Genomic DNA, 21,643 nt, shown 5'->3' on the forward strand with positions numbered 1-21,643 from the left:
TGTTGAATTGAACTGAATGTTAATCTCTTATTCAATTTTTTCAAGTTCAGAAAAGAGTGATTCAAGGTGCCGGATGTATTTGAGATTAGCATGCATATCTATTTTATATGAATCATGCTATTAATGTTTGTGTTAAAGTTCATTTCGTGCATGCAGTGTTCAATATTCAGACGTTTATCATATACGCCATTTTATATTTTTGATGCTTTCTATGACAGAGACGCCTATATTTTTTTTTAGATTGCCTCTTGATGACCTTGTTTGTAATCACCTAATGGTATTTTGTATAGAGGGAGTTGTCACGGTTTATGCACATGAGTTGGTTCGTTTCATTTCATTTCCGTTCTTATACTCATCAAATTAGTTGCTAAAGTAGTTTCACTGGCATAAGGGTAAGGAACGGAAGCTTGCTCATTAAGTTAATGTAATTCCGAACAAACCAGACTACAGAAAGTATTGTATAGTCATAATAATTCCGGCAATGTACACTTCATGAAACATGGTATTTGCTTCTTTCGTAATGATATATTAGTTAACCCTTGACAGAACAGTACACAAGTATCATTTTGCATAATTATGTACAAAGTAAAAACGCTGATTACTATATGAACCTTACAGTAGTTGTTAAAACAGTTTAAACAACAATGTTTTAATTCACAATTCTCAAGTTAAGCATGGTTGTTTAAACTGTTGAACATGTAGGCTACTGCAAGGTTTATACATAAGTACACAGCGTTGTATAAAATTATAAACAGCGGAATATTGTGTATATACCCACTGTTAATAAACTGCTAAGCAAAATTGATTAAGAATTCAATAATTCTTAAAAAAATAAGTCTGTTGAAATATATGTATTACCGCAGAAATCTACAATACGAGAACTGAATTGAACTGGACTATAAAATGGTGGAAAAGCTGACTTCCGTAATATGGTTATACATCTGACACTTATTGTCGTATAATAAATACCGCAAAAGGTAATTAACGAACGTGCTTCTCGATTCGCAAAACGGTTGCATCACATGGTTCAATGGTACTTTTAAAAGTACTTTTACCGCAGTAAAATGAATAGCAAGCCAATGTGACGATTTTGCATGATTCTATCCTGGCAATACTTGTATTTACTAACTTCATAAAAAAGTCAATTATAAACCAAATAAATAGAGATTTTAAAACATTTTGTTTTCAACAACAAGCATCTGGAGACGATCCGCATTTCATCACAACTAAAACACAATCAGAGATAAGAGCCATTGAAGGAAATGAAGTCACTCTTCACTGTGAGATTGCCAATTTAGGGATCAACAACACGAGATTATGGTACAAGTACGATTCAGGGAAAAGTATGTTTATCATATCAATTTCAGCTTTCTTTATACTATAAAAGATGTGGTACATGCAAGCATGTTAAGCAGTACCTATTGTGTGTCTTCATTATTTTCGATGTTTAGTATCCTACTCTGAATATAATGTTGTTTGTCATTAAAAAAAAACCTATTGCTGTATTGTATAATATAATATTTTTGCTCTAATGCGACTGTTTTATTCTTTTTCTTTTCCTTTGAACTTCGAGGCAAAGAAAATGCAATGCGAGAACCAATTATTAGCATAGGCAATGACACAGGTCAGTATTCATTGGCAGTTTGAGCATCTCACTTTCCTGATCGGCAACCATTTAGATGAAGATGAACGAACATAGAATACATCCCGCTTCTTTCTTCCATCTACATGCATACTTGTGATATTGATTAATATTATCAATGTGTTTTGGTATCGATAACCGTTTCATTATATTCTTTCATCATATCGTCGTATTTGTTTTTATACATGTATAACAATGCATCTTGGCATGTACATTCAGTTTATGAGAATGCTTAAAATCAATTCATTGATATTCTCAACTCATTAATTTTATTCAATCATGTGTTTAGATAAAACAACTGTTATGTGCATGATAAAGTGAGAGTAATGTAGGACTATACCTAGTAACCAATGTTTCTTGTTTTGATCACAAAATTTACTGATTCATGTATCAACAATGTTTACATTTCTTTCAGCTAGTAATTATTACTTAACAATGCCAAATGTCAATTTTAGATATCACGGTCGCAAAAATAACAATAATAAACAATAAGGATAATAATAATCATGATGATAAAACGATAATGATAATAAAACTTATAATAGTACTAATGATATTAATAATAATGACAATAATGATGATGGATAGTTACAATAATACTAATAACAAATGAAGAATGAAATACGCAGTTCGAGAATATCTTTTTTATTAACCATGGACCGTAAGGATTTGGTCGTCACATAAAAAAAAATTACAAGATAACAATTACAATAATATAGGATAATAATAAGTTAAGTGCATATCAAACGCCTTAACAAGCTAAGCTATCGTAAATTAACTTATCGATCAGCCACAAACATCCACCCCCTCATACGTCTTTCCAATGTTAAAAACTTGCATGAAGTAGAATCCATTCATTTCTATGTTTAAATAGAGGACCCACAGTATATAGCATAGTCATGTACAAAATATGCGATACTTTCCTCATGTCTACAGCGAACATTTAACAATACAAAATGGCTATTTCCAAATTTAGCCATTTTGATATCATTCTTGGTATTTTAAGTTAATTCTATGAAATAAACTGTATCTAGGTGTATCTTGGCTTCATCTAAAAAAACTTAAAACTAACCGACTGATTTTCCAGTATTTCAGTCCAGAATACAACTATCTTTCGGTAATCGAAATCTATCTCTGACCAAAAGATTTTTTTTATCAATATAGGTACATAATATCACCTAGGTTAACGAGGACTGTATCTGATATTTTTTATAGTCAAGTAGCTCCATGGTCAAGTCATGAGATGGAAATAATTATTTTGAATGAATAGAGCAAATCGAACAACTTAACACTTTAGTTTTACAAAAAAATCGGATGTAAAATTAGAAATGAGTTTTAAAGTTAGCTAAGTAGCAAAATATTAAAGAGAGGCTAATGTATGTAATAATATAGTCGGTGACAGAATTTTAAAGAATATTTTCAATTCTTCATTTGATTCCTCATGGAAAATGCAAAATCATTATCATTACAATATTCATTGTGATTTAGTTAGATCATATGTACGATTTATTCTTTAAAATTGTTTTTTTTTTCAATATTTATATTTGATATCATAAAAATAAAAAAAAAGTGATGGCGTGACATCATATGCTCATTCATTTGCATGCTGATCAAGATGGGCCTGTAACTGTTATTAGTATTTTTAGTGAAACTTATAAATACCGTAACTTTCGGTTTTATTGTTAACTTATAGTTAAGTCAAAGTGGAGACATTTTGTAACGACGTTTCTGGCTTGCATCAAATGAATTAAACCACACATTCTGATGTTATATTTCAAATCCGATTCTTATTTTTTTAGTGTGACGTTTATCTGATTTTGTTCGAATCAATTTGCTGTTGGGGCGTACTTAGTCTTTGAGATTGATATTTTCGAAAAACAGAAAATTTGCAGGAGAGTTTCCAGCAGCAACACCTCTTCACGTGGACTTAGCAGCATCGTTTAAAGTCAGAATGAGATATTTCTTAGCAAGAGTATATCGATTGGCATGAAGAGAAAAACGGGAATGTTTTGAAATATATATACAAAATATTGTTGCACAAAATAGAATGAAATGATCTCTCATTCTCGTGAGCAAATTTACTCTAAAACTTTTTTGGAACAGTTTGCATCCTTGCGTAAGAAACAGGTAAGTGCATGTCTTCAAAAGATGCTGTTCAAATTAGCTTTGGTTTATTGATTTTAGAAACATATTTACGAGCAGCATGAGTGCACCCTTTCTTGACAATTGTCATCACTAAAGAATTTTTCGTTTTCAAAGGGACTATTCCACCTACAGTATGTATACTTCGGGAGCTAAAAAAAAACCATATTTTGGATATGGGTACCGTGGCGTAGTGGAAATATTTATTTAAATGGATAGTTGACCAGAAATTAAATGCATCATTTATTTTCACTTATGGCGCAGTCACATTTCCCCTACGGCAGCTGTACGGCGAGTCGAAAACAGACGTTTTTACATTTTTTGCATCAGTTACACGTAGGTGGTCTAAAAAATACCTCAGTCACATTTCCTCTACGGCGAGTCGAAAACAACCGTTTTAACATCTTTTGCATTAACTACATATAGGTGGTTTGAATAAAAATGAATAAAACGGCTGTTTTTTTTTACTCGCCGTACGGCCGCCACAGGGGAAATGTGACTGCAGCATTAATCATCGGATTCCCACAATCAGACTCAAGGACTGTAGGCGAATTTAAATGCTGCTGAAATAATTTAATAATGTCTTCTTTTCATAAATGTTTTTGTATTTCTGGTATTGTTGTGTGTTATTTTATTGTGAAGGTGAAGCTTATTCAATGTTTAGATCTGGAATGGCGAGGAATACCCACTGCTAATATTAGTCATTTACTATAAAATTATAATTCTTTCGCTTATATTGTCAAAATGATCCAATGTTATGAACATGATGAATTGAATGAACATTCCTGTTTGATTAGTTATTAATCTTAATGGGATGGTCCAGGCTGGAAATATTTTTATCTCAATAAATAGAGCAAAATGCTGAAAATTTGATCAAAATCGGATAACAAATAACAAAATTATTGAATTGTTAAAGATTTGCATTATTCCGGTGAAACAGTTCTAGGCATGTTTTTATGAATAGTAATTAGGTGGGCTGATGATGTCATATCCCCACTTGTTCTTTTATATTTTATTATATGAAATGAGGTTTATTCAATATTTTTCTACCAAGAACTAAAACGGTTGGATTGACAACTGATTAAGTGCATTAGTTATTTATTGCCGCAATTAATTTCATCATAATGGAGACACATCATTTACACATGTATGAAAAAAGGAAGCATTTATGATTTCATGTAATAACATAAGAAAAAGGAAAGAGGGGATGTGACATCATCAGCCCAACTAATGAATATTCATGACGATGCGCGTATAACTGTTTTCACAAAATATTGATAAACTTTAAAATTCAATAACTTCGTTATTTGTTATCCGATTTTGATGAAATTTCAGTATTTTGCTCTATGAATTTTATTTCGATATAAATATTTTCAGCCGGACCATCCTTTTAATTTTGATATCTATTCACTGACTTCTTTTGTCAATTCAAATTCTTTCCAATTTACAGAACATGTCATCGCTATAGAAAATAGCACTTGGAGAAAATATTACTTGAACATGACAAAGACATCTTATAGTCTGTGGTTTCCTCGTGTAAATCGATCTAATGCTTGTCGATATAGCTGTGCTTTCAAAACATCAGATGGAGAAGAAGAATTGGTTTTCACACTTGAAGTATCATGTAAGTAGACAATTTTCCCATGTTCGATACATAATATTTAAACAGATGATGAGTTTCATCAAGTTATGAAGTGAAAGACACATTTATAAAATGTTTAAATTATTTCAAATTGATTTCATGCAAGTCATCAATCAACTCTTTTTAATTATACACATCATTTTAATACTGGAGCTTATTATCACGATGATTACCATGGACAATAGCCTCGCCAAGGTCAACAATAGTTAATAAACAAGCATCGACGCAATGGTATCAGGATTTCACTACAATATTAGCTTGATTAGTTTATGGATAATGTGCATGTATCATGCAAGTGATAATTTATCCAAAGATAATTAGTCAGTACAACAGGTAAAAAGCACCCAAATTGATGATTTTATCGACAAAAGTTAGATGATTAATAACTAACATGAACACAGTCATATTTGGCATACTTTGTATTCGTTTTGATTAATTATTCTCTTGCTTGAATTGGGCAGTAAAAGGATTTTCAGGGGAGAGAAGCCGGGGCTGTAATCCCGAGCTGTATATTGGTATACGAATTTTCACCGTCTATGACATTACATAACACACTAAGAAAAATATTAAGTTTGCACCCTAAATCAGCATGCACCTTTTGGATGCGGCAATTTGCATGATAAGTGTTGAAGGTGCAAAAACCACTCCTTGTTCTTGTTTGCACCCATCAAAACTTCGAAACTTTGCACCTTTTGGGGTGGATGGATTTTCGCGTTTAAGGTGTGAAAATTCTTTAAAGGGTACAACTTAGTATGTACCTTGCTTTTAATGGACCCAACTGCATCCTTAAATGTACAAAAAGCTTCAAAAAGCAGATTCTGAAATACAGCGCGTCCCACAAAAATGTCGCTCTAATCTACGGCTGAATTAATTCTAAAACGATGTAAGTATTATTCTCAGGTAAATGCGCAGAACTAGAAAGCTCATTATTTACAGTGAAGCACGAGCTTGAATATTAGCCCATTCCAAGTTTGCATGCAGCACTGCTGTATATTTTGCACTGTCCATGGAATATCAACCCCCTTTGATCATCAAGAATCTGACCAAGGAATTCCATGCTCTGACTAGGGAAATTATCTAACCCGGCTCATCAAATCACAACATTGAGCATGTTCAGAAAGAAGACAGCAGTGCTTGGAACATCCATTACAAATCTGAAAATGGGAAATATACAATGAGAGAAATATTAGAGGTCTGGTCTATTTCATGCCTGATTATTGTATTCTCGTGTTTATGATTTATTTATTTTCATTTTAGTGGATCAATAGTTAATTCACTGTACCTCTTAGAATGAAAAAAGGAGGGAGGGACGGACGGAAAGGGTACAATGAATAGTGACCTAAATAAGACCGGGGAATAAGTTCGAAGTGAAAATCAATTCACTTTTATGCCATCTGGTATCAGATGTTTACTTTTATTCTTCTTAATTATCATAACCATCATGAATATTTTCTCTTCCCCTGTGTTTTATTTTTGTTTTCTTTAGATCGGCCTGAAATCAAGAAGATCCTACCAAACAAATTTCCATTCCGTCATCCCAACCATCCTCGAAAAATATTTGTGAACGAGACCGAGAATATAACATTGTACTGTAATTCATCTGGTTCCCCTTCACCTTATATCACATGGCGTAAAGATGATGCACCAAAATTAGGAATTTGTGTTAGTAAGTGAGAAACTCACACCCTTGTGAATCCTACATTTATTCATGTCAAAAAGCTGTGTGCGCTATGAACGCCTAGCTTAGCCGGGTAATATAGGAGCGCCTTGAGCACCTAACAAGGTGGATATGTGCGCAATATATATACCCTATATTATTATTATTATTATTAAAAGGACAAGATTCAATATTACCACATGTAAATTTAAATAAAATTACAGAAAAAACAACTGAGAAGAGTCATAGCGTTCGTTCAAATATTCGGTCTATAATTCGGTCTATAACCCCAATACCCGTGTTTGGATAGTTTGAATATTATAAGAAGTACCGTTAACATTGGGTTTTGTTAGTATGTTGGTTAGTTTACTGTAAATGTGCTTTTGAATTTCACTGACAGGCTTACCAATCCGCTGTCCGAATCGAAAGAGTTAGTACGTAAGCTTTTCAGACTATCGATTTCAAATATTTGACACTTGTTTGATCATTATGTATAAGACTTTCGCTTTTGCTGAGAGAGTAGTTTACTCCAAATTCATATATCCTCAGATCAGTGCAGCTTTGTTGACTCGAGGAGTTGATCATCAGGCAATTGCAATGCGATCTTTTTTTCACACCAGGAGAATGAAACCTTTGGAATAAGATAGCTTGTGTGAAAACAGAAAAATCAAAGAAACAGATCAACGAAGGTTTGAGAAAAATCGGACAAATAATGAGAAAGTTATGAGTATTTGAATATTGAGATCACCAATGCTATGGTAGATCCTCCCATAAATGTGACAAGGATGTGTGATGTCACTTGTGAACAACTCTCCCCATTACTTTAGTATATATTTCACTGAAACTGCCTCTTTTTTCACATCTATCAGTAGATCATGTGTTCTTTTAATAGGAGGGCATGTAATACAGGTTTTAAAGAATACATCATGGATAAATCTTTGTAAGTTGTGTTTTGTGAGATTCATTTAAAAAAAAGTTAATTTCTGTGCTAAAAAGTTGAATTTTGTGAACAAAATCTTACGCCATCAAACCCTATATGGTCATGTGACTTATGAATATTAATGAGTATGTAAATAGCCAATATACGTGTATACAGTCAATCAGATGACACTAAAATCAAATTATTTTATGAAATATGCATTGTAATATTGCAGTGAGTGAATAAATATTAATAATAATGATGATAATAATAATAATATACAGCTCTTGTATAGCGCATATCACATTATGAGTAATGTCTCTAATATTGAGAAACATATGTTAGGAATTAATTAAGGCTCTGATTTCGTTTGAGGAAAAAAAAAAATGAAATTCTAACTCACTTTTTGAATCACTAAACGTACTTTTCAACCTTATTTTTCGTACAGATATAGGTGCTTATCTCCATGTTTTCACCACACAGGATATTTGCAATAACAAAGCTTTGCTTTTGGGACACTGGCACCAATTACTAAATGTGTCAATATTTTCGCGGGTTGTTAAATTCGCGGCCGATCGGCAATTCGCGAAAATCAAAAGTCAAATCGGGTTCAACTGGCAATTTACCTTTGGGGAGGCTAGTATCGAAAACAGCAGCAGAGCCCGTGGAAAATTCGGTTTTTATCTACATGGTCTAACGACAGTTGGACTAATTTTCCGTTTGTCTAATAACACATGGGCGTAACCCATTTGCAGTTGATCTAATGACCAATTCGTCAAATAACCAAATGGTCTAATATTGCATTTGCAGCTCTACATGACCTATTTTGTTATGGGGCGACAATGTGTGGTGTCAAATTTTGCACAAATTGTTGCGGGGCGACAATTTGTGGTGCAACAGACGCTCGATCGCATGTTGATTCCTAATCCTGCATCTGTTTTCCCGTGTTTTTCGCGGTAGGCGCGGAGAGCGAATTGAGTGTAATAAAACAAACAAACAAACAACCCCTACCATGTTCAGAGTGTGCAACTCTGGGACAGCTGCACAATATAAGTGTATAGGCCTGCCCCTGAATCCTCCTTTACTTTTTCAAGGACGATTTTCGCGAATGCTATCCACTTTTCACTGGCAGTGACCCTCGGAGCAAGAATGCACAGAAAATAATTTAGTTATACAGTATAACAAAGATAATAAAGATTCATTTTACCTTTGTTCGATAGTTAATTCTTAATTGTATGTACATATATTTCTTTTGAAAGATATTTAACCTTTGTTGAGAAAACAGGAATGGTTTGAAGCATATATATATTTACATTGTTGTACAATCCTAGTTTATGAAAGGATTCACACTTTGAAAAAAAAAAGACCCTCTGACCACACGATCATTCTACTCTTTTCTTTCTGTCGTAGGCCTAGTGTGATTCAGTAAGCATATATTGCATTGTTTTATACCTGACTATTAATCACTATATTATGTTACACTCACTCCATTGATTTATTGTTGCTAAATTCAACAAAAGAATTAGATATCTTTCGGACTAAAAAGATAATTAATTTTCATTTGCCTAACAGGGACATTCGGGTGATGACTTCATTTCAGCTTTTCTTAGTCCAAACTAATTTGATTCGTTTAAACTTTTTTACATTCTAACTTTCGTGCAGACAAAACATATCGCAATACATTCTACTTACATAATTACAAGACCTGATATTGTGCCATTTGAAATAAAAAAAAAAGCGATCAGCTGACTAAAATTAAAATCAACAAATATACATATATTTTATTCAACATGTCAGATGTATTTTCATTGTTGATTTTCTTTTGATTAACAGATAAGAGTTTACAACTTCTTGATGTTTCGCCTAATCAGAGTGGAGCTTATACATGCACCAGTGAAAATTCTCTTGGTGATGTTAGTGAGACTATCATACTGGTAGTACAATGTAAGTATCCAAAACTATATAGCACATCGATGATGTGGAGCTCATCCGGCATCTCGCAAAGAAATTTAACACAATTTTTAATTTCAGCCCAGTTGACACTGTATAGTGAATTATAGCGGTGACATAAATTGAGGAAATAGAATTGATATTGATGAATAAATAACAGAGAAGAAGCATTTTTTTGTGACTTATGAATAAATTTTGTATAAATGAGCATAATTTTTAAGTCAAAATGTATAAATTCTTTGTAGAACGTTGGTGAACCTCATGTAGCTCTTAGATGGAACAAAAAAAAAATCAAAATCAGTCAACAAATAAATAAGCATTCTTTTTAGTTTTGATAAATATGCATAAATGAGCATATTCAATGAGTTTTTTAAAATTCTGTGTTAAAATGTTGTATCCCCACCTACAGCTATTATATAAAGCAAACAAAGTTGAAAATAATCAACAAATGGAAGAGAAAAAGCATTCTTTGTGATTTATGAATAAATTTCGCATAAATTAGCATAATTTTCTATTCAAAATTTCAATATTCTGTGAGGAAATTTGGTGACCCTCATGTAGCTTTACCAGATGGATGAAAAAAAAAATCAAAATTGGCCAACAATAAAGAAGAAGCATTTTTTTGTGATTATGATAAATTTTGCATAAATTAGCATAAATAATTTTCTACTCGAAAATCTCAAATTCTGTTTAAAATTTTGGTGAACCTCATGAAGCTCTACCAGATGGAAGAAAAAAAAATCAAAATTGGTCAACAAAATAAGAAGAAGCATTTTATGTGAATTTTGAAAAATATGCATAAGTTAATTTCGCATAAATTAGCATTAAAAAATCTAGTCAATATTTCAAGATTCTGTGTAGAAGTTTGGTGAACCTCATAATGTTCATCCAGATGGAAGCAAAAAAAATCAAAATCGGTCAACAAATAAAGAAGAAGCATTTTTTGTGAATTAGGAAAATGCGCATATCTAATGAGATTCTGTGCAGAAGTTTTGAATCCCCACCAAGTGCTATCATATATAGCAAACAGAAATGAAATCGGACTTGAAATGACGAAGAAGCATTTTGAAATTGTGGACGGACGACTACAAACAGTCCTAAACAGGTACCTTTTTCCTATTTTCAGGTCAGTATACTAAAAAAATTCAGCTCGCGCTTCGCGCTCGCATTAATCTGTTGGTGAGATTTGTGTCTCTATCTCATAAGTCATATATATATATATATAAACTCCTCAAAAAAAGTTTGGAAATCTGACTTTGATCGATATTCCCTCCTCGGTTTTAGTAAATATCAATGTGTAATTAATATTAATGAATAGCACATTTAATTCTATAAGATTATGGTTCACATGGAGGTGCAGTGCGTTGAAATGTGGGGCAAGGTCAAAATTCAAAAGTTGCAAAATGACACAATATTGAAAGTCACTGTTCTTTTTTCAGTGGTGATGAGTGGGTTTCTCAGCGGTTTATTTTAATTATTTTCATGCACCTTAACATCAACATTAACATGGAATCAAACACATCTCTGCACAATCAAACACATATAACAAACAAACAAACATGCATGGGTATTTCAACCACGACTCAAACCATGTTATCTCACAGAACCATCACTACAGAAGCAGGGGCTTGATTTGAATGGATTTTCATCTCTATTGACACAAAGGACTGTTCTGTATTGACCCTTCATGACTGTTTCTGCTCGTTTTGCAGCTTTTCAATTCAGACCTCATCCAACACTTTTGAATCCTGCTCTTTTTATGATGGCATGACCATATCAAGCATGGTATCATTTTAAAGAAAATTAAATGATCTTTTGAATGATATGCATCGTGTAAAATTGGGAGTTGGGAGAAATCAATGGCCAAACTCAGATTTCCAAACTTTTTTTGCTGGTTTTGCAGCTTTTCATTTCAGACCTGAAACCCGCTCTTTTCGTGATGGCATGATCATAACAAGTATGGTATCATTTTAAAGAGAATTAAGGACGTTCCACAGTTAAAGTGAAATCCATGTCATTTTCACCAAACTTTGCACATAGATACTTTAGAACCTTAATATTCGAAATATGCAAAAATTAACATAGGTCCATGTGCTTGATTTTTTGCTATAGAACTTCAAAGTTCACCCAAATTGATGTTCTTAAGAATTGCGCATTCAAAAGAATTTGGCATTTTTAGACCGCCCAAGATTACTACACTGAGTTTAAACCTGTATTACTCAGTCAAAATACATGAAAAAGTCATCAAATTTCGCAAGAGAGTTAATAATTGTATCGTTAGAATGGAGAATATATTTATAGTGCTATTTGTTTGCAATTTTAAGTTTAACAGCACTGTCAGTTCTTAAAAATGGCGTAAAAGATAACAAAATCCCAATCTAAAAAATGTGAAATTTCAATAACAAACTACAAAAGTACAATAAATGCTGCACTTTATTCAAAATCCATGTCATTTTCACCAAAATTTGTAGAGTTGTAGAGGAAGGTATACCTAAGAGGAACAAACATTAAAAAATAGGGGTTCATGTGCTTGTTTTTAAACTATCAGTATTTTTATTAGAGCAAATTTGCTTTTTAAAACACCAAAAATGCGCCGGATGCTTTGTATCTATGTGAAGAAAAAAGCAAAACCACTCTACCATTTATTCAAACTCGGGGTAATATTCGTGATTCTTGGCAGCACTGCAGAGTAAAGTATTTTGAAATTGTAGAGAATCTTTTTTTGAATGGTCCATGGAATAATTCATTTTTTTAGCTTCATGAAATAACGCATCGGATCTGCAGTTAAAGTGCAGAAGATGAGAAAAATCAGCACAAACCCGCAGCTAATTAATCACCTGTTCATCCATTGTGACGTCAGCGCGCAGAGTGTAAACTATGCGCAGATCATAATGCGCACAAACATAACTGTGGAACGTCCTTAAATGATCTTTTGAATGATGTAAAATATGCATTGTGTAAAAATGGGAGTTGGGAGAAATAAATGGCCCAACACAGATTTCCAAACTTTTTTGAGGGGTTTATATAGGCCTATGTGTGTGTGTATGGGTGGGTGAGTTTGTTTGTTTTGTGTGATCGAGCGCCTTTGGAACGTTGATTCATGATTTTGCCCCCCCCCCCTCAATCTGAAAAATGGATCGACGCCCCTCGATGGAGGTTATTATGAAGCAGTTCACAAGAAGTAATGAAATTGTATCAAGTGCCTGCCTAAAACATGGACATTCTAGCAAGAGATCGATGTGTATGTAATTGTGGACAATTGATTTAATAAGTCAACAAATTCATGAAAGCTAGAGTAAAGAAGTTGCCCCATATTATGGAATCCCTCAACCAGATATCTCACCAATCTCTCTGTATCGCTGCCTGTATATTGTAGAATACCCACAGCTTATTTCTGATATATATTTTCTCTCTTTATGGTTGCAGATCGCCCTCGAGTTCTTGCAAAGTCAACTGATCTGCGCGGAGCTAAAGGAAGATATCTCCAATTACAATGCAGCGCTGACGCCATTCCCAGGGCCCGCTTTCACTGGCAAAAAGATGGGGAGATGATAGATTATCCAGATTCTGATTCGTAAGTGCCCCCCAAACCGAAACCCATTTATAAATATTTTATCATGTCATTTTCTTATTATTTTTAGTGAACCCTACCTCTACCTTTTAGAAATCTAGCAATAATGAGGCAAACTTCCTGAGAGGCTGAATTATTCTAGCAGTATTAGCAGAGGTAGTTAATGGAGAAGTAGTTGTAGTAGTGGTGCCCGGGGGGGAGGGGCAGTTACATTGACGAGTGGATACCATGCGCGACCCCCAAAACACGTAAAAAGGATGTCTTTTTCAAGATAGGGCACGTTACGTACGTAACGTAATAAGGGTGTCAAAAACACTAAAATAATAATTAAAAAAGTATCTATTTCGCTAGGAAAACTACGTGTTTAGGGTCAAATTTGCGACGGTATAAAAAGACTAAAATGTTTTATAAAGGACGTACAATTTGCCCCAACAGTCCATAGGCGGATGCAGGGGGGCCGAGGGACCCGGGCCCCCCTATTGGCGGAGCAAAACAATAAAAAAAGGAAAAAGGGGAGGGAAAAGAGAGGAGAATAAAGAAGAGGAGGAAGACGAGTGCATAAAATAAGATAAGGGGAAAACTTGGAAAATAAAAAATCTCTTTCATGCCACTATATAAAATTTTCGCTCGCATTGCCTGTTAGGTGATTTACATATCTTGTTCAATATGGAGCTTGAATATCAAGCTTGGAAGTCAAAATACAAAACATATTTCACCTCGGAAATCAAACTTTCATTATTTTGTGTGATTTACAAATTGAGTTTTAAAAAGTGCCCTGTTAAAATGTCAGTTTTAGGTATGAAGATTAACATTTTCTGCTCGCGCTGCGCGCTCGCAATTTTGATTTATCAGGTACCTGTTTTTTTTTTTTGTATTCCATAAAGTTTTTAAAACATCCCTTTTCAGGTCTGATTGTCGAAACGTATCAGCTAGCGCTGCCATGCTTGCATTTTGATTGGCGAGATAAGTATGTCTCAATATTGATTATACAACAAACTACTTAAAATCCCCTTTTCATGACAGTTTATCAAACATTTTATCTCGCGATTTGCGCTCGAATTAATGGTTAAAAATATATTAACTGATGCAACCTATTCATAATTCAAAAGTGCTTGAAATGTCCAGTTTTCAGGCCATAATATCATCAGATTTCGCGCCCTCATTAGGCATTGATAAATAAGATATTAATTTGATAATTAAATTGTGCTTTGTGCTCGCATTAGGAAGATCCTGTATTACTCATCCTTTTCATGATTTACAAAACATGAAAATAGTGGCCGATGATGACGAGCTAGAGAATGATGACTCTGGAAGAGTGAGGTATGGATGAGTAGAATCCAGGGGCGTCGATCCATTTTTCAGATGGGGGGGGGGGGGGCAAAATCATTAACGTTCCAAAGGCGCTCGATCGTACAAAACACCCACCCACACACATACACACACATATATATATATATATATATATATATATATTATATACACACACACACACACATATATATATACATGTATATATATATATATATATATATGACTCATGAGACACAGACACGTATCTCACTACACAGATAGTACGAGTGCCGAGAGTGAGCTCAAATTTCTTTATATTCTGAGCTGAAAACTTGATATTCTAAGCATTTTTGGTACCAATGATTAAGATTTGTATCTAAAAGAAGAATAGATACGAGCGCGAAGCGCGAGCTGAAAATTTTGATATTTCGATCTGAAAAAATGACAGTTTACTGGACGTTTTTGATAAAGAACAAGCTATATATCCAAGAAAAGATGATTGCAAATTGAAGCAGTTCTTTTGAGGCTTAGAACTGAAAACGGGACATTAACATTCACCAATTTAATCATGAAAAGTATGGGTTCTTGCTACAGAAATGATGCGAGCGCGAAGCGCGAGCTGAAAATTTTTATATTCCATGTGAAAAGCGGACATTTTGAGCACGACTTTAAATAAAGAACGAGTTGTGTATCTCAATCTCGCTTGCTGAACATTACAATCTTGTTTTTTTTAATGCATATCCAGAATTATTGGGGGGGCAAAATGATATGTTTGCCCCCCCAATATTTTCATTGGTGGGGCGATCGCCCCCCCTGCCCCCCACGGATCGACGCCTCTGGTAGAATCATAGAAACAATGAGTCACTGTCCTCATGTTCATTATGATTTTTTATCATTATGTATCACCCTTATACTGATATTTTTGTTCTCTTCAAGTTATGTCATCATATCTTTGAACCCGGAGACTAATTATGGTACCTACACTTGTGTTGCCACAAATTTTCTTGGATCTGCTCGAGCGCACATTAATGTCACAGGTATCCTTAATAGCTTATAATTATCAAATTTGAAACCTAAAATTTCAAATAATAATTTTTTCATTTGACTCTATCACAATATTAAGAATTCTACAAATGCATTTATTTTTTGCTTTTTTACACGTGCAACACATCGATAAATCTGCGGGGCGGCACTGCAAAAGGCAGGGCCGACCCTGTGATTTTCAATACAGAAACAAAGGAGAAAAAACAAGAAAAGGGAGAAAAGGAAAGAAATAACTAAGAAGAGAGGTCTGGGTGATGTAACTCTAGTCATCTCTACTATTCCTCTTTAAAATGATGTAAAATATATGTAGTCTTGCCCCCACATTTGACATTGGGATAATTCAAAATGTTTTTGGTATGTAACTATAAGTTTAGCTACACTCAACTGAAAGTAGGACTTCACTTCCCCTAAAGCAAATGTACAAATGTAAAATTTACGTTGTTACTCTTTTTATGTAACATTCTACAATTTCCAGAACCAACAAATCCATCTTTTGAAAATATTGATATTTAATCATCTAGGTCTACCGATGAAACCCGAGGTTGTGAGTGGTGTTAATGGAAGAATGAAGAACGTCTATCTACTCAGATGGAGAACTAGTAAAGTACCACAAGATGCAATTACAGAACAATTGACAGTAGATTACTTCTTAATCAGTTGCATGAAAGTAGTACAAGAGGTAGGTCGAGAGTTGGTGCATGTCATCAGAAAATGTGACTCCCTCTAAACACCCATGGAAAATCAATAGGACAAAGGCAGAGAACAAAAGATGCACTTTTAGAACATATGAATATCAGGTGATAAAAAAATGAGCTAAATTGTGCTGTGAAGAGAGGTAAGTGCTAAAAAAGGATAAAATGCAAAATAATAAACTAATTCAGTTAATGTGGTAATAAGTACAATTATTGGTAGACTGCTTGAATTATGTACATATCATATAACAAACCAAACTGGGGATCATTAATTGGTAGAATTATTAAATGGATTGCTCTGTAATACAGATTTGTTTTGGTTTGGGGTTACTTTGTTTGATGCAGTATTTTCTAGTTTATATCAGCAATGTAAGAAAACAATGATTTATGCATTAAAAAAAAGTATTGGAATTTCTAAAGGTACAGAATTATGAGCCAATACTTTCTGCTGTGAAATCAGGGGTGTTTCATAAATATTTAAAAATATTTTTTTTATATAGCGCTTTTCCCATAATGGCCCAAAGCGCTTTACAGCATATTATTACACCGGTCATCGGTTCCTTGCATGCCCACATACGCATATTCTCCACTCCCTGGGGAGCATTCCAACAAGAGTTCCAAGACCTAATTGCTAGGCATATTACATAGGCTTTCGCATCCTACCGGGTACCCATTTAGCACCTGGGTCGAGAGTGGCAAAGGGTGGATTAATGTCTTGCCAAAGGACACTAGACTGCGGTGGGATTCGAACACATGACCCTCTACTTTCAAGGCGAGAGTCAGAACCACTACACCACAGCTCTTCCAGTTGTCATATCTGACAACTTTCCTTGATTTTGATTGGCTGAGGAGTACTGTTACTACAGTAATTGTTGATAAAACAAGACTTGTGGGATAAAACGTTTGACAAGTCCTTTCATGAAACGCCCCCCAGGATTCCTTTATTCTGAGACATGCCATATAATGGAATTTTCTTGTCATCGGAATGAAAGAAAAGAGAATCATCAAATTTAATAGCGGTAAGAATGCTCTATGGTACACATTAGCCAGATAGTCATAATGCGATATTTCTTTTAAATCTTCAGAAAGTTGATGGAGGCTATCCAAGGATAAGATATTATCCTCCGGATTCGATGAGACACACCTATTACACTAAAAAGCATGAGGAATACCATTCATATCCATTACGTCATCTATCTTCAAACAGCACTTATAAAGTTACCCTATGCCCTTTTAACCAGTACGGAAAGGGAGAATGTACTGTATTTAATTTCACTACTTCATTCGGTTAGTATTCTTAACTTTCTCAACTCATGAAATAAACATTCAGTATGAGGCTGAAGTGTGATATATATCATTAAAATGTTATTCATGATAACCTAATAGTATAAGTTTGATTTTATTATGTTCGCAGTGACACTCAGGATTTACCCCCCCCCCAAAAAAAAAAGAAGGAAGATACATCAGAAATTGAATTAGAAACAAATTTTATCAAGTAATTTCATTGAGAAACTTTTTGAAAAAAGCACATACAGCATCATTTGAAGAGATTTAGAGCAAAAATTTGAATGAAATTTCATGTGTAGATCAGTGACCACAATTCATTTTTAGCTTGTGGGGGGGGGGGGGGGATCTTTTTAGGAATCAAAAGTAACCATCTTTTTCTTAATTACATAAAAGAATTATGCCCAACGGGGGATAATGATGAGTCAATGCTATGACACACTCTTTATTTTTCCCCTGTATTCCATGAAATGAAATATTTTGATATTTGATATGAAAGAAGTTCTTGATTAGCTCAATATACAATGATTGTACAATAGTAGCCACTCTACAGAATAAAGGTGAAAAGGAATCATGTTATTCATTCTTTGAGGTAAAAAAGAATTTGTATCAACTGATGTGAAGAAGGTCTCCTGGTCAGAACTTGGTATTTCAGAATGTAGACGTGTATTCATCAACAAAGTGTTATTATTTATTCAAAATTGAATGGAGGAGCTATATCCTACAAACAATATTACGGTTGATAACTAACACTCCCCCACAGCCCAACCATATCATACATATCTAAAAAAATTGTATACATTGATAACTATGCTTATATCTTGCTATTCTATGTGTTTTCTCCTCTCTACAATCTGATTAAAAACTAATGTTTCACAGACAATGCTAAAATATTCTCTTTATTTATTACTGTTGCAGAGGATTATGTGACTGAACCTTCTCCAACCATGTCAAAAGTACAGAGAGGTAGGTATATATTATATAAATAGTGTAAAATCTATTGTACAATATACTGGATTATATGTACGGCAAATTATCCAGAGTGCAGGTTGATTTCCCCAAGGCCAAATAGACCTGCACGAGGGATAATTCATATTTGGAGTTCATATAGTGCAGTAATATTGTATGATAGAACGTTCACTATATATTATAGTAAATTGTACAACGCCTACTTAGCTTGTTGTACGCCAGCACTAAAATGGGAGGCTGAATGTCAAACATTCGTACCGTTGCACACCCATCCAAAATCCATAATGTACCTTGGAAGGGTCAGGAAAAGGTGACGTCACTATAAAAATCAAGATTCAACGCATTGCATGAGCATAGTAGATGCAGATGCGCAGGGTTTACTGGCTAAATGCGCATTGCCATTAATCGATATCCCCTCATTCATTGAACACGGGTTTTACCCTCCAAAAATCGAAAGTTATATTGTACTTATGTACTATATAACTTTTTGAAGGGAGGTCACGTGGTACCAATCTAGCCAATCACAGCTCGTATTTTACTACCACTATCTACTATGAATGCATAGAGCATGAAAGATCTTTAGGCTGCTATATACATAGCCAACTGATGAATATTAACTTTGAAGTTCATTATGTCAAACATGATTACATTATTCACACTAATAAACACGGTGTGGACTTATGTACCACTTTGTTTTCCAAAATATCTATTCATTTCGATATGAATTCGCGCAGAAATTTAAGCAAGAAAAAAAAGGTAGAAGTGCTTTAATATACGCAATCAAATTAAATTCTCTGAGACATAATAAGTCTCATACAAAATAATACATATTATATTACTTTAGTCATTTTTCTTTCCTCCCACATGACTTAATTTTTGCACTTTATTTGCCACCCGAAACATTTGTTTCTACCATTGTATTATTTGTTTTAATTTTGGACCTTACTATTACCTGCTAAAAATCCCTGGATTCCTCAAACATCTTTCATTTTAATTCGAGAGAGCACAGAGAGCATGAATAGCATGAGTATCTTGGTCTTATTCAAATACACAAGCCTATTAGATATCTAAAACATACAAACATTTCAATCACTATTTCTTAGTCATGTGTTTTGGGGGTGTAGTCTTGGGGTGTTGACTAATCCTGCTCCAGATTTGAGCAGGGTATGCCACAGTCCTAGTCATACTGAGCCAATCAACGTTCTCTCCCATATTGTCTCTCACTGATCTTTCTACTCCTCTCTCCTTTACACAAGTGCTTCTTTTGTCTTCTTCAAACTCTAATCTGATACACAAGTAGTACAATATAATATACCTCCATGCCTTTAATGATATCTACCTATTGTCTTATCATGTACAGATATTTAAGTTTCAAGTTTATTAACATTTTGACACTTATTCTAAGTAGTCTTAATTCTGGGAAGCATCCTTGTACAGGTTTCTTTAACCTTCTCCCCCCCAGACATATTTTGCATTTGTTTGACTGATATCAATTCAAATCTACTGACAGTTAAGTATTTCATTTAGCAGTTACCTCAAAATATATGCAAATGACGACCAACATCTTAAGCATGATTCAAGGATAATTAAATACTCTGTGGTGCAAGACTTTACTAAGACTTTTTCTTGGGTGCTTAAACATTGTAATTCCCAGCAACTTAGGTTCCAATATATTGTTTGTAGATTAAGTCTTATGTTATGAAGAATATCAATGCAAAGTATATTTGTCAAATTTTGATTGGAGCCATCACATTCTAAAACATGAAGGAAAATTTGGGAAATCTCATTCAGGCCAGGAACATGCTCCAGTCATGCAGAAAATCAATTTGTCTATCACTGTTACATAATGTTACTATTTCATTTCTTCTAATTCAGATCATGATGCATTTGCGACAATCCCGACACCCTTGGGAGTGGTTAAAAACAATGCTATTATATCACTATCACCATCTTCTGTTTTTATTGCCATCATTATCTTGCTCCTTCAGTGTTGTATTCAATACAGATAAATGTAAACAAATTTGTGATCAATGAGCTCTTTATCAAAATTTGTTGAAACATTGTATACACTAAGGATTTTTTTATTAAAAAACATGTATGCATAATTGGTAAGTTTTGCCACTTACCAATATGTAAGTTTGAAGTTAAGGATAAGCATTGGCCGACACCTCATCCTTATTCATTATCCCTTATTTCTCATTAAATTATCTTGTATTTTGTAAATCATCTTTTATCCTTTCCTTTGTGTGTATCTGTATTTCACCCTGTGTTGCTTTTGACTAAAATCTCTCTCTCGCTCTCATTTCTATTCTCTACTTCCATACTATCTTTCTTTGGGTTTACTATCACTATTTCTCTCCCCCTCTCTCTCCCAATATCTTGGCCCTTCCCTTTCTTATCTTTTTATCTTGTGTATCAGTGTTAATGTTCAATAATTCTATTGTAAAGTTTACTGTAATGCCAACACTTGGCATTTCAACTTTTACTTCAATGACTAAGTAAAATTGTTGCATTTCTTTTAGATATGTGGGTATAGCGTGTCCCCCAAAAATGTTAAAGACACTTTAAATGATTATGTGAAAATTACTAAATCATATTGTATATAATTCTATCATCACAATTTAGCATTTGTTTTATATAAATTGCTCAAATTTTATAAGATATGGTTAATTGAGCACACTTCTTTTGACCCACCACATTTTTATGATGTATTTTGTATACTCTTTGTTTGTCCTTTGTTTATCATTTGTATACATTATATTTGCTATGATTTGATATGTGCTTATAATGTTTTTGTGTTTTTATGGAAATTTGGAAATAAATTTTGAAGTTAGATATGAG

The 21,643-nt window shown here is 33.7% G+C and overlaps 1 protein-coding gene across 1 annotated transcript; it reads left to right on the forward strand.

Annotated features, from left to right (window-relative positions):
- The first annotated feature begins 1,204 nt into the window (after nucleotides 1-1,204).
- LOC129256689 (neurotrimin-like) lies at nucleotides 1,205-21,053 on the forward strand. The gene is made up of 11 exons (XM_054894850.2): nucleotides 1,205-1,343; nucleotides 1,574-1,624; nucleotides 5,235-5,408; nucleotides 6,913-7,092; nucleotides 9,836-9,946; nucleotides 13,379-13,526; nucleotides 15,750-15,850; nucleotides 16,379-16,536; nucleotides 17,635-17,836; nucleotides 18,752-18,799; nucleotides 20,678-21,053. The coding sequence occupies exons 2-11, from the start codon at nucleotides 1,588-1,590 to the stop codon at nucleotides 20,809-20,811; spliced, it is 1,293 nt and encodes a 430-aa protein (XP_054750825.1). The 5' UTR covers nucleotides 1,205-1,343; nucleotides 1,574-1,587; the 3' UTR covers nucleotides 20,812-21,053.
- Nucleotides 21,054-21,643: the final 590 nt, after the last annotated feature.

Source organism: Lytechinus pictus, chromosome 3 (genome assembly GCF_037042905.1).
Source record: "Lytechinus pictus isolate F3 Inbred chromosome 3, Lp3.0, whole genome shotgun sequence".
NCBI lineage: Eukaryota > Metazoa > Echinodermata > Echinoidea > Temnopleuroida > Toxopneustidae > Lytechinus > Lytechinus pictus.

Coding starts and splice junctions, on each gene's coding strand:
- LOC129256689 (XM_054894850.2), top strand. CDS start 1,588: ATGCGAGAACCAATTATTAGCATAGGCAATGACACAG. Junction 9,947..13,378: donor TATCATACTGGTAGTACAAT/GTAAGTATCCAA, acceptor TTATGGTTGCAG/ATCGCCCTCGAGTTCTTGCA. Junction 17,837..18,751: donor TAATTTCACTACTTCATTCG/GTTAGTATTCTT, acceptor TTACTGTTGCAG/AGGATTATGTGACTGAACCT.